This window comes from Stomoxys calcitrans, chromosome 4, assembly GCF_963082655.1.
Source record: "Stomoxys calcitrans chromosome 4, idStoCalc2.1, whole genome shotgun sequence".
In the NCBI taxonomy this organism is placed as follows: Eukaryota; Metazoa; Arthropoda; class Insecta; order Diptera; family Muscidae; genus Stomoxys; species Stomoxys calcitrans.
Window position 1 is genome coordinate 21,619,042 of NC_081555.1, and position 13,351 is coordinate 21,632,392.

The 13,351-nt window shown below is 36.8% G+C and overlaps 1 protein-coding gene across 4 annotated transcripts in view; it reads right to left on the bottom strand.

Moving 5' to 3' along the window:
- LOC106085140 (uncharacterized) overlaps nucleotides 1-13,351 on the bottom strand; it is a 194,788-nt gene that overhangs the window by 119,415 nt on the left and 62,022 nt on the right. The window contains exon 1 of one of the 4 annotated variants that reach the window (XM_013249203.2): nucleotides 7,560-9,080. The exons of 2 other annotated variants lie outside the window; for them this stretch is intronic. In XM_013249203.2, coding sequence (XP_013104657.2) covers nucleotides 7,560-8,722 — 1,163 coding nt within the window. In that variant the 5' untranslated portion in view covers nucleotides 8,723-9,080. Of the gene's footprint in view, nucleotides 1-7,559; nucleotides 9,081-13,351 lie in introns of those variants that run through there. One more of the 4 variants, XM_059368329.1, reaches the window with a different exon arrangement.

Consider the following 13,351-nt stretch of genomic DNA (forward strand, 5'->3'; position numbering starts at 1 on the left):
AACTATAGATGCGAAATTTAAATTGTTGTCAAAATTTGGTTTTCATAAAAAATTTTTGTAAAAATTTGGATTTCAAAGAAAATTTTGGTAAAAATTTGGTTTTCATAGAAAATTTTTGTAAAAATTTGGTTTTCATAGAAAAGGTTTGTCAAAATTTGGTTTATAAAGAAAATTTTGTTGTCATACAAAATTTTTGTCAAATTCTACTTTTATGGAAAATTTTGTCTAATTTTTATTTCAGCAGAGAACTCCAAGAAAAAATTCGGCGGAGCTCGGCCGGGATTCGAACCTGTGCACACAAAGCAACAGCGAGAGCCTTTGTCGTTGTCTAGCTTTCGAAGCCATCAATACAACTTTCAAAGGGTGCCCAGAATCATGTGTATGAGAGTAGTGTAATTTGAGCAGACAAAAAATCTGCCATTACACGAAAACACATGCATTGGGAAAAGTACAGCTAATAGACAGGGCTGACGAGCGTGGTTAATGTGGTATTTATATCATAGAGATGTTTTCGCAAAAAAATCGATGTAAGTACAACATACCAACGTACGGCCCTTGTAGCCTTCACACCTAATATGGCTGATGAGTAATTCTAGACCAAATTACGAAACGCGTCTCACAGTGGAGGCCACCGTAGCGCAGAGGTTAGCATGTCCGCCTTTGACGCTGAACGCCTGGGTTCGAATCCTGGCGAGATCATCAGAAAAAATTTTCAACGGTGGTTATCCCCACCTAATGCTGGCAACATTTGTGAAATACTATGCCATGTAAAAATTCTCTCCAAAAAGGTGTCGCACTGCCGTTCGGACTTGGCTATAAAAAGGAGATCCCTTATCATTGAGCTTAAACTTGAATCGGACTGTCCTCATTGATATGTGAGAAGTTTGCCCCTGTTTCTTAGGGGAATGTTCATGGGCAAAATTTGCATTTGTCCCATAGTGGTTGCGATCTTTGGTTTTCCATTTGCAAAGCGAAATCTCTGATCATAGAGCTTGTTTCGAAAGAGAAAAAAATAAAAATTGAAAAAAAATTATTTGTATAGAAAATTTTGCCAAAATTTTCTATACAAACAAAAATTTTGTCAAAATTTTAATTTTTTTTTTATTTTTACTTTTTCTCAAAATTTTATTTCTATAGACGCAGAAAAGGGATTTTGAGGGCTTTAAAAAATAATCGCTTCTTTTTTGTAAACTTCTCTATGGCCTCACGCCTATGAAATAAAGTGAAAAATAATTTGCCTATCATTAATTCCCAGGTAATGGACATTTCTTTTTCATATATTCGTTTGCCGGTTTGTTTCTATTCATCTTGAATTTTTTTGCAAAATACCAACGGATATCCGTTTCTCATACACTAGGTATAGCACGAAAAAAAAAATGTTTTTCATTTCTTTTTGTGCAGATTGGTACCAGGGTGTTTTAGAATTTTGATTATTTTCTGAATATATGGTGGTTTAAAGTTTAAACCTATCTTCTCACACATATAGTGAAAGAAAAAACATCCATTTGCATTTTAAGTATGTTCTCTATTTCGAAGAAATAGAAAAAAACAAATAGTATAAAAATAAATCTAAAGCCATAGAGTATGCCATGAAATGAAATGAAATGGAGTGAAAGAAAAGTGCGCATGCAAGGGGCGTAGTCCCCGCTTTAGGTACCATGGCAAACCAGGCACAAGATGATGAATGTTTGCACAGCACGTAAAATAGATTTTCATTTGAAGATTTCCAACACAAACTTCTGTTGGCTTATAGTGTTGAGGCCCTCCACACACACACCATAATCCATCCATTTTTTCCAGGGCATGAGGAAAAACAATTAAATGGAATTGGAGTAAGAAACGAAACTTTTGTAAAATCCAAATTGTGGCAATTTTAATTTGGACAAAATTGCATTAAATTGGCTAGATGGCTGGCTGGCTGGAAGGCTGGCCTTAAAGCTGTTCTTACATGGCCCATATTATGGGAAAGAGATTGCATGTTCTGAGATGAACTTGCAAAAATTTTACTTGCATGAGTTAGAAATTTCAACATACCCTGTGTTATTTTTTTTTTTACATACTCTCGGAACTTTCTAAGTAGTTGTGCTAATTAGTTCTGGCAATTATATATGAAAATGACATCATTTGAGAAAAAAAAGCACATTAACAACAATAAAATGATGAGAATGACTTGTGTTATGTTAACAATGAAGGAAACTAATAAATAATTAGCTTTCTTTGATTTTATTGGCTCATTACTGTGATTAGCTTTAATAATAATAAAAGTTACATATATGAGTACATTATATATATGGAGTGAATGTAATGGGTTGCCCAAAAAGTAATTGCGGATTTTTCATATAGTCGGCGTTGACAAATTTTTTCACAGCTTGTGACTCTGTAATTGCATTCTTTCTTCTGTCAGTTATCAGCTGTTACTTTTAGCTTGCTTTAGAAAAAATGTGTAAAAAAAGTATATTTGATTAAAGTTCATTCTAAGTTTTATTAAAAATGCATATACTTTCTTTTAAAAAATCCGCAATTACTTTTTGGGCAACCCAATAGCATTAAAAACTTTAACACTAAGAGCAAGGCAATTGAACTTTAGATATAATTTTGTGTAAAAAAATTTTTATGTATGTATAAAATTTTCAAAAAACTTCCTATAGAAATAAAATATAGAGAAAATGAAAAAAAATTTGATAAAATTTTCCACCAAAAAAAACCATTTGACAAAATTTTCTATAAATGTAAAATTCTGACTAAATTTTCCATAGAAATAAAACGTTGACAAAATTTGACCAAAATTTTCATAAAAATAGAATTTTGACAAAAAAATTGCAAAAAAAAAGAAATTTTGACAAAATTTACTGTAAAAATAAAATTTTGACATAATTTTAAAAACATTTTGACCATTTTAAATAAAATTTTGACCGAATTTTCCCCAGAAAAAAGAAACAAATTTACTAGAAAAATAAAGTTTTTCACAAATGTCCATAAAAATAAAATTTTAATAAAATTGTATATGAAAAAATTGACAAAATTTCTTTTACAAATATATTTTTGACAAAACTTTCTATAGATATATAATTTCTAAAAAAAATGTAGAAAAAGAATGTTGAAAAAATGTTCTATGAAAATAAAATTTTGATGCAATTATTTACAAAAATAAAACGTTGATAAAATATTCTATAAAAATAAAATTTTGACAAAATTTTCTATAAAAATAAATTGAAAAAATTTTCAATAAAGAAAATGTTTCCAAAATTTTGACAAAATTTCATAAAAATATTTGACAAAATTTTTTTCGTTTTGCGTTTCTTTTGTTTGGTTACAAAATTATTACTTTTTGTGCTTGGATTCTTCCAGCTTAGACCAATGGTCTTTGTTTTTATACCCAACACCATAGGATGGGGGTACTCTAATCTAGTCATTCCGTTTTGTCACACCTCGAAATATTGATCTAGGACCCCATAAGGTGTATATATTCTAAATCGTCTTCACATTCTGAGTCGAGCTAGCCATGTCCGCCCGTCCGTCTGTCCAAATCACGATAGGGGTCGAACTCGTAGAACTAGCCGTTTGCACAGATACTTTATATTGATGTATATCGTTGGGCAGTGCAAATGGGCCACATCTGTTCAGATATGGATATAGCTCCCATATAAACCAATCTCCCGATTTGACTCTTGAGCCCCTGGAAGCCGCAATTTTTGTCCGATGTGGAAATTTTGTATATAGTGTACCGTTATGACTTCCAATTACTGTGCCTCGCACGGTCTACATCGATCAAGAAACTGATATAGCTTCCATATAAACCGATCTCCTGATTTGACTTCTTGAGCCCCTGGAAGCCGCAATTTTTGCCCGAATTGTCTCAAATTTTGCATATAGTATTCCGTTACTGTACCACATACGGCCTAAATCGGTCAAGAAACTGATATAGCTTCTATATAAACCGATCTCTTGATTTGACTTCTTGCGCCCTTGGAAGCCGCAATTTTTCTCCGATTTGGCTGAAGTTTTGCACATAATTCCGTTATGACTTCCAACAACTGTGTCAAATGCGGTTTAAATCGGTCTATAACCTGATATAGCTCCCATATAAACCGATCTCTCGATTTGACTTCTTGAGCCCCTGGAAACCTCAATTTTTATCAGATTTGGTTGACATTTTGTACATGGTGTTTTGTTATGATTTTCAACAACTGTGTAAAGTACGGTCCAAATCGGTCAATAACATGCGCCCATATAAACCGATCTCCCGATTTGACCTTTTAAGCCCTTACAAGCCGCGATTTTTACCCGATTTTTCTGAAACAACTGCGCATAGTACGGTCAAATTTGGTCTATTACCAGATACAGCTCCCATAATTTAGCAGAATCCATGGTGGTGGGTTCACAAGATTCGGCCCGGCCGAACTTAGCACACTCTTACTTGTTTTTTTTTTTGCTTGTATTTCAAGCAACAAAAACCCTTCAAAGAGTCTCAGCTATGTGGTGTGTTACACATATGGGGGATGGGCTGCAATGATAGCGATTTCGCCCTTTGCCAGAGGGCTCATAATAGAAATCAAATTTTGACAACATTTTTATAAACATTTCTTAAAAATGTATCTTTGACAAAATATTATCCAGAATAAAATTAAAAAAAAATTATAGCATCATAATTTGGACATAATTTTTATAACAATTAAAACTTTGAGAAAATTTTCTGAAAATGCAAATTTGCCTATTGACTTTCTATTAAGTAACAGGCGCAAACTTTTCCCATATCAATGAATGCTGTTCGATTCAAGTTAATGCTCAATGATAAGGAACCACCTTTTTATAGCCGAGTCTGAAGGGCGTGCCGCAAAGCGACAACTCTTTGGGGAGAAGTTATTATATGGCATAGTACCTCACAAATGTCGCCTGCATTAGAAGCCGATAACCGCTGAACATTTCTGATCTCTCTCGCCATGATTCGAACCCAGGCGTTCAGTGTCATAGGCAGGCATGCTAACCTCTGCGCTGCGGTGGCCTCCATTTCTACTTGAATCAGCAATTTTAACAAAATTTTCTAAAAAAAATAAAATTTTGGTAAAACTGTTTCTGCACCCACCCCACCCTTCCCTACCCAACCCTTACTCGCCTCACTACCTTTCCTTTCTCGCCTCTACTCTCTCACCTTCCCCACACCCTCCTAGCGATTCAATCAAAATTTTGTTCTGTACTCTTTAAGTAACCTAAAAAAAAAAAAATTTTATCCAAATATGGGGTGGGGCCTAGGGGAGCCACCCCACTCCCAAAGCCCGCCAAATAGATATATAGAGTAATGATAATAATATGTGACTCAAATGAAAGGTATTTGGGAGTAAAAAATTAATCCTATACCCAAATGTGGCGTCAGGTGTTTGATGGGCCACTCTATTGCCGAAATACCCGCCAAAATCGGATATACATATGTATTTACCGACCTTAGAAATATGGTGCTCATATGAAAAGTCTTTGGGAGTAGAGCACGGAATTGACTTTCACATTCGGGACCAAGTGTCTGGGCGTCCGCCTCCCCTCCAAACTGAAATTTTTTACTGACCACGGTTATATGGGACTCAAATAAAAGGTATTTCAGAATAGAACACAAATGTGATATCTGCTTTGAGGGAAAAATGCCTGGGTGCCCATCCCCCACCCCCCAAATCACCCCCAAACCGGATATCTATACCGACCATAGCAAAGTCGGGCTCAAATAAAAGGTGTTTGGGAGTAGAGCACGAATTTGATGTTCACATTCAGGGCGAAAAATTTGATGAGCTGTATTACCCCCAAACAGGAGTTATATACCTCAAACAAAAGGTATTAGAATGTGAAAGAAGGCACAGAGGAGTGGGCCCGGTTCAGTCGGTTTATTATAAAAATAAAATTTTGACAAAATTCCCTTACCTCACCTCCCTTCTAAAGAGATTCAATGGAAATTTTGTTGGCAGTCTTTTAGTAACGTAAAAAAACAAACATTTGTTATACATGTATGGGGTGGGTCCTAGGTAGGGCACCCTCCCCAACTCCATTGCCCGCCAAATGGATATATCAACCAATAATGACGATATGGAACTCAAATGAGAGATATTTGAGAGCAGACAACGAATCTGGTATCTAAATGAGGGGCAAAGTATATGGGAGGCCGCCTCCTCCTCCTCCATAATACCCCGCAAAACGGACATATTTGCCTACCATGGCAATATGGGGCTCAAATGGAAGTTTTTTTTTTTGGGAAGAGAGCACGAAAATACTATCCTTTTTCGAAATCAAGGGCCTGGGGTCCACCCCACCGCCAAAACACCCAACAAACTGGACTCATTTAATGACGGCGGAAATATGGGATTCATCTTCATTTTTTTGTCTTCCCTGTATGAACTGCAAATGCAAATTTGCCCATGAACATTCCATAAGGGGGCTGGGAAAAACTTCTCTCTAATCAATGAGTGCTGTCCGAATCAATTTTAAGTTCAATGATAAGGGACCTCCTCTTTATAGCCGAGTCCGAACGGTGTGGCGCAGAGCGACACCTCTTTGGGGAGAAGTTTTTACATTGCAAAGTACCTCACAAATGTCGCCAGCATTAGGAGGGGATAACCACCGCTGAAAAAATTTCTGGTGTTCCTGCCAGGATTCGAACCCAGGCGTTCAGCGTCATAGGCGGATATGGCAACCTCTGCGCTACGGTGTCCTCCCTGTATAAACTACAGAACTAAATTTTGAATAACTGAATTTTTATAAATTTTATTAAATATCAAATTTCCTTTTTTTAATTTCTCTTTTGATAACTTGCCATAAAACTTAAGCAAAAATGTTTAATTGTTAAATGCTTTAAACATTTTCAAAAAAAAAACTCACAACCCACAGCCCAAACGCTTCGAGTGTTTGCTAAGCATCCTCTGTAGTTTTTTTTGCTTTCTACAAAAGGAATCCTTATGAAATTATGTTTGCTTTGCTCTTTTGAAAGCAAAAGGAAAACTAATATCATATCACTCTCTCTCCTTCCCTAAGGCACCCTCTTTCTCTCTTAGTTCATTCATAAGTTTGATGGCATGTGTATTGAAGCGGGGGTGGGGGACGAACAATCGAATATTGCTCTTCAATGTGGGGGGGGGACGAAAAAAAGCTTTGCTTTCAAAGGCCAAAGAGGAAGAAGAAACAACAACTCATTGAATAGAGAATCACCTTTAAAGTCCTACAACTAAGGCAGCAAGAGCAAATGCTCGACCTTGAACTTTTTAATATGTATGGATGTGTGAGATACAAAGTACGCATACATACAAATGCCCCATTATTTAACATATTTGTGTATGTATATGTGTACCTATGAAGATATTTTCTCTAAGGTTATTTGTCTATAACTATAAAGATGATTTTGTGTTTTTTTTTTTTCATTTCTCATTTGTAGGTATACTCACACACACACACACACATACAACCACACCCATTGTCAGACAAAGCCTGCATGTGAGAGAATGTTTAAAGCGAAAAACTGAACAAATACTTCTAATGATATACATACACACACACATAGTGGTAGTGTTAAATGAAAGCTTACCCACCTTTCTAAGGGATTTTGTAAATCCTTTTCATCCTCCTCTTGAAGTACAGCTAAAATAACCGCATTGTTGTTACTGTTGTTGTTGTTGTTAGAGTTTGCAGGCATAGCATTGGGGGCGTTTAAAGTCACATGGGCAGCCAAGCAGGCCATAGATGATGCTGGCGAAGGCGAGGATATCACCACTATGGGTTGCTGTGGCATAGAGGCTTTCAGCGTATTTTCTATCATCAGCTGTTGATTGCAGTTGTGTAACTCTGGCTCATTGGCATGTGTTTTATATTCCCCATTTCTCTTAGGTGTTGCTTTGATTGCATCTTCTTTGGAGTTGTTTTGTTCTGAGGCTATTTTGGTTTTGTCTTTGTTCTTATGGTTTTTGGATTTCTTTAGGCTATTGCCTTGTGGGTCGCCACCTGAAGATGAGCTGGACGAAGTGGAAGATGCCGAAGAGCAGGCCGACGAGGAGTTATTGGATGAAGACGAAGATATTTGAGATTTTTTCGAAGAGGAAAAGCTGCGCCTTATGGATTGCAAGCTATGGCGTATAAAAGACTCTCGTTTGATTAAGGGAGCTATATCCTCCATGGTCTTGGATTTAACCACTGGTTTATGGGGATTATCCACAACAAAAGTCAAAGGCCTCTTGCTAGAGTCACCACTGGGCTCACAATCCAAGATAACTGTGGGCTTTCTTAAAATATCCTGGAACTCACTTAAATCCTCCAAGGAGTCATAGGTGGATTTGGATTTTTTCATTTTGCCTAGCTTGGAAGATTTTTTGGAATTTTTCTTCGTCTCCTTAAACTTTTCTTTCGCCTTGTGATGGTCTTCTTTTAGAGGGGTCACTGGAGAGCTTTCCTCCAATAGCAGGGTATGATAGTTTTCAAATTCCTGCAGTTTCTGAGGTATATTCAAGGAATTGGGTCTTCTCGCATTGGTCTTATCAATAAAGGAGTAAGACTTGATAAGAAATAAATTTGATTTATTCTTCTCCAATTGTTTGATCTCAGACAATTCACTATCGCTGGCATGTAGCATAAGATTGTCATCCTTGCTGCAGCGATGAAGAGAATGAGGAAGGCCCAGTAAATTATTATCTATGCCACAGGCTCCGGAATCGTCCTTAACGGCTGCTGCCTCCTTAGGGGATTTCTTTTTGCGAGCCATTTTTTGTGAAGAAAATATTGTGGAGTTGTTGTTGTCTTCAATAATGGTTTTCTGAAGGTGTTAGAGTTGAGTCATTTCTTGAGTAGTTCTACAGCAGTACAAGCGGAGGGGTTTGAGAAAATTTTTTAACACTTTTTGGTGAGTTTGGTTACACTTTTTTGTTGACTATACACTTGTTTTTTTGTTGTTTAAACTTGAAAATTGGTGCTGGTTTTGGTTTTTGATTTGGTGTTAAGGTTTTTGTTGTTGTTGTTTTTTATATACTTTTGTTAAATTGTTGTTTTTTGTTAAAATTTCTTATAATTTTTGGTTTTTCTTTGTTGTTATTTATTATTTTTTGCTATAAAAGAATTTCAGAAATATTGAAATAAGTTTCTAGAGATTCCTATTGGGTTTTTCTTTTGATAATATTTTTTTTTATTTTTTTTTTTTATTTATTATACCCACCACCGTAGGATAGGGGGTATATTCATTTAGTCATTCCGTTTGCAACACAGCGAAATATCAATTTCCGACCCTACAAAGTGTATATATTTCGGATCGTCGTAAAATTCTAAGACGATTTAACGATGTCCGTGTGTCTGTCCGTCTATCCGTCTGTCTGTTGTAATCACTCTACAGCCTTCAAAAATTGAAATAATGAGCCGAAATTCGGCACAGATACGTCTTTTTGATGCACTCTGGTTAAGTTCTTGAACGGGCCAAATCGGACCATATTTGGATAATGCTGCTATATAGACCGATCTGCCGATAAAGGGTCTAATGCTTTATTTTTTATCCGATTTCGCTGAAATTTGGAACAGTGAGTAGTTTAAGGCCTCCCGACATCTGACCCAGATATGGTTCAGATCGGACTATATTTAGGTATAGCTGCCATATAGACCGATCTGCCGATAAAGGGTCTGAAGCCCATAAAAGCTTTATTTTTTAACCAATTTCACTGAAATTTCAAAGAGTGGGTTATTTAAAGCCTCCCGACATCTGATCTAAATATGAATTACATCGGACTATATTTAGATACAGCTGCCATATAGGCCGATCTCCCGATAAAGGGTCTGAAGCTGAAAAAAGCATTATTTTTTAACCGATTTCGCTGAAATTTGAAACAGTGGATTAGGTATAGCTGTCATATCGACCGATCTGCCGATAAAGGGTCTGAAGCCCATAAAAGCTTTATTTTTTTGCCGACTTCGCTGAAATTTCAAACAGTGTGTTATTTTAAGCCTCCCGACATCTGATCTAAATATGGTTCAGATAGTACTATATTTAGATATAGCTGCCATATAGGCCGATCTCCCGATAAAGGGTCTGAAGCCCATAAAAGCTTTATTTTTTATCCGATTTGGCTGAAATTTGAAAAAGTGGGTTATTTTAAGCCTCCCGACATCTGATCTTAACATGGATTACATCGGACTATATTAAGATATAGCTGCCATATAGACCGATCTCCCGATGAAGGGTCTGAAGGCCAAAAATATCTTTATTTTTTAACCGATTTCGCTGAAATTTAAAACAGTGGGTTATTTTAAGCCTCCCGACATCTGACCCAAATATGGTTCAGATTGGACTATATTTAGGTATAGCTGCCATATAGACCGATCTCCCGATAAAGGGTCTGAAGCCCATAAAAGCTTTATTTTTTTGCCGATTTCGCTGAAATTTCAAACAGTGGGTTATTTTAAGATTCCCGATATCTGATCTAAATATGGTTCAGATCGTACTATATTTAGATATAGCTGCCATATAGGCCGATCTCCCGATAAAGGGTCTGAAGCCCATAAAGGCTTTATTTTGTATCCGATTTCGCTGAAATTTGAAACAGTGAGTAGTTTCAGGCCTCCCAACATAGGACCCATATATTGTTTAGATCGGAATATATTTAGATATAGCTGTCTTACGGGCCGATCTGCCGATAAGGAGTCTGAAGCCCATAAAAGCTTTATTTCTTACCCGATTTCGCTGAAATTTGAAACAGTGAATAGTTTGAGGCGTCCTAATATCCCATCTTAATCTGGTTCAGATCTGACTATATTTAGTTATAGTTGCCATATAGACCGATCTGCCGATAAAGGGTCTGAAGCCCATAAAAGCTTTCCTTTTTGTTCGATTTTGCTGAAATTTTAAACAGTGACTTGTTTTAAGCTTTCCTGCATCCGCCTCAAATATGTTTCACATCGAGGTATATTTAGATATAGCTACCATATAGACCGATCTAAGGGTCTGGAACCCATAAAAGCTGCATTTATTATCCATCTGACTCAAATATAGTAAATATCGAAATGTATTTGCATTTGCAGTCCGATTCAAGTTTAAGCTCAATGAAAAGGGGCCTCCTTTTTATAGCCGCGTCCGAACGACGTGCCGCAGTGCGACACCTTTGGAGAGAAGTTTTACATGGCATAGTAACTCACAAATGTTGCCAGCATTAGGAGGGGAAAATCACCGCTGAAAATTATTTTCTGATGGTCTCGCCAGGATTCGAGCCCAAGCGTTCAGCGTCATAGGCGGACATGCTAACCTCTGCGCTACGGTGGCCTCCTCAGATTAGAATATAGCTGTCATATAAACCGATCTCCTGATTTGACTTCTTAAGCTCCTAGAAGCTGCATTTTTTTCCGATTTGGCTTAAATTTTGCACTTAGTGTTCCGCTATGACTTCCAACTACTGTGCCAAGTACGGTTCTAATCGATCAAGAACCTGATATAACGCCCATATAAACCGATCTCCCGATTTGACTTTTTGAGCCCCTGGAAGCCGCAATTTTTGTCCGATTTGGCTTAAATTTTGCACTTAGTGTTCCGCTATGACTTTCAACAATAGTGTCAAGTACGGTTCAAGTCGGTCTATAACCAGATATAGCTCCCATATAAACCTATCTCCCGATTTGACTTCTTGAGCCCCCGGAAGCCTAAATTTTTGTCCGATTTGGTTCAAATTTTGCACTTAGTATTCTGATATGACTTCCAAAAACTGTGCCAAGTATGGCCCAAATCAGTCAAGAACCTGATATAGCTCCCATTTAAACCGATCTCCCGATTTGATGTTTTGGGCTACTGGAAGCTCCACAGGAGTAAAAATAAATCCATAAGTCGCTTTTCAGCAGCACTATGTCCAACAGCCATTCCATTTCAGGTCGCCGCTCTGAAATGTCGATTAGATCTTCAAATTCTAGCTCCATAAAAGTAGGATTTTAGATAAAACGGCATATCATGCAGACACACACCACAGCTTTTATGAGGCCGAAGGAGAAGCAAACCTCTATACTACACACTAAAGTATTCTGCCCAAAAACGTTCCGGTAGATTCAGTCACCTTTACTCCTTTTGGCAAGGGAAAACGCCAACATGCAGGATGTGTGCCCAATTCCCGGCACGGGATAGCTGTGAGCACCATACAGCCCGGAACATTGAGCTCCAATTTGTGTAGTGTTCATAGCTCTCGCGAGAAGCTTAGCAGCGAGCTACCGGGTGCGTCCACAGGTTGCGAATAGTGGAATGCTCCATACGGAGTAGCTGCAACGGCAGTCGCGGACAATAATGGGTATGTAGCGGAGAGTCTCAGTGAGAGGTTGGGCGGCAACGGCTCTTGCACAAATACTGAGTGCCTATGACAAGGCGAGTTAATGGCGCCTTTAAATAACCAAAGGCCAACCTGTCCCCGAGGCGATCGGTCCTTTGAACCCAAAGGAGCTTGACGTGGATCGCCACATCCCCATGAAAATGTGGCTTCAACTACAACAACAACACGACACAATCCATTTATCTGTCCACCAGACCACACTGGAAGGATGAAGACGGAAAGTTGTTATCAAAACACAGAAATATGGTGACAAGCTGTAGGTCATTACATTACAAAAGCAGCACTAAACATGTTTGTAAACTTTTTTAGCAACCCTTATAAATTCGGGTTGCTCATTTTTCCATTTTATGTTCATTGTTCCAAAAAATAATAGTCATATGTTTAGCCAAAATAAAACAGCTGTGGCAAAACAGCTGTTTTCGAAAATTCTAAATTTCCTCTTCCATATTTCTCCTCTCCCCATTCAATCGGAATGGGAGGATTTTATTCGAAGGAGAAATTTATTCCCTGGGAGTTCATTCCCCGGGGGTTTATTCCCAGGGAGTTTTCAGAATAGGGCTAATAATTTTTGTAAATTTTGAATTTTTAAATTTTATTTTTTTTTTTTAAATTTTATTTTTTTTTTTAATTTTTTTTTCTTAAAAATTTTTAAATTTTTTTTTAGATAATATTTTATATTTATATTTTTTATTACTTTTTTTAAAATTTTAATAATATTTTTACTATAATTTAGTTTTTAATTTTTTGTTTTATTTGTTTTTTTTTCAATATATTACCTTTAAGCTTTTTTGTTTTTGTAGGGCGGATTTGTTTCTTACTTTATGTTGAAATTGGTCTAAGTTTGTTTTTGATTTCTTTATGATACCTGTGTTAGGTCTTTATGTTGCTTTATGCAGGTGTTGGTTTGCTGACTTTGAGCTTTTCTTTTTATGTGCTGATTCTGTTTTGCCTTCTTCGGTGTGGTGCAGTTGATATTTTAAGGTTTCTTTGGTTTAGTTGTGTTATTATAAATCTTTAACAATGATTTTAAACAAATGCACAAGCAATTT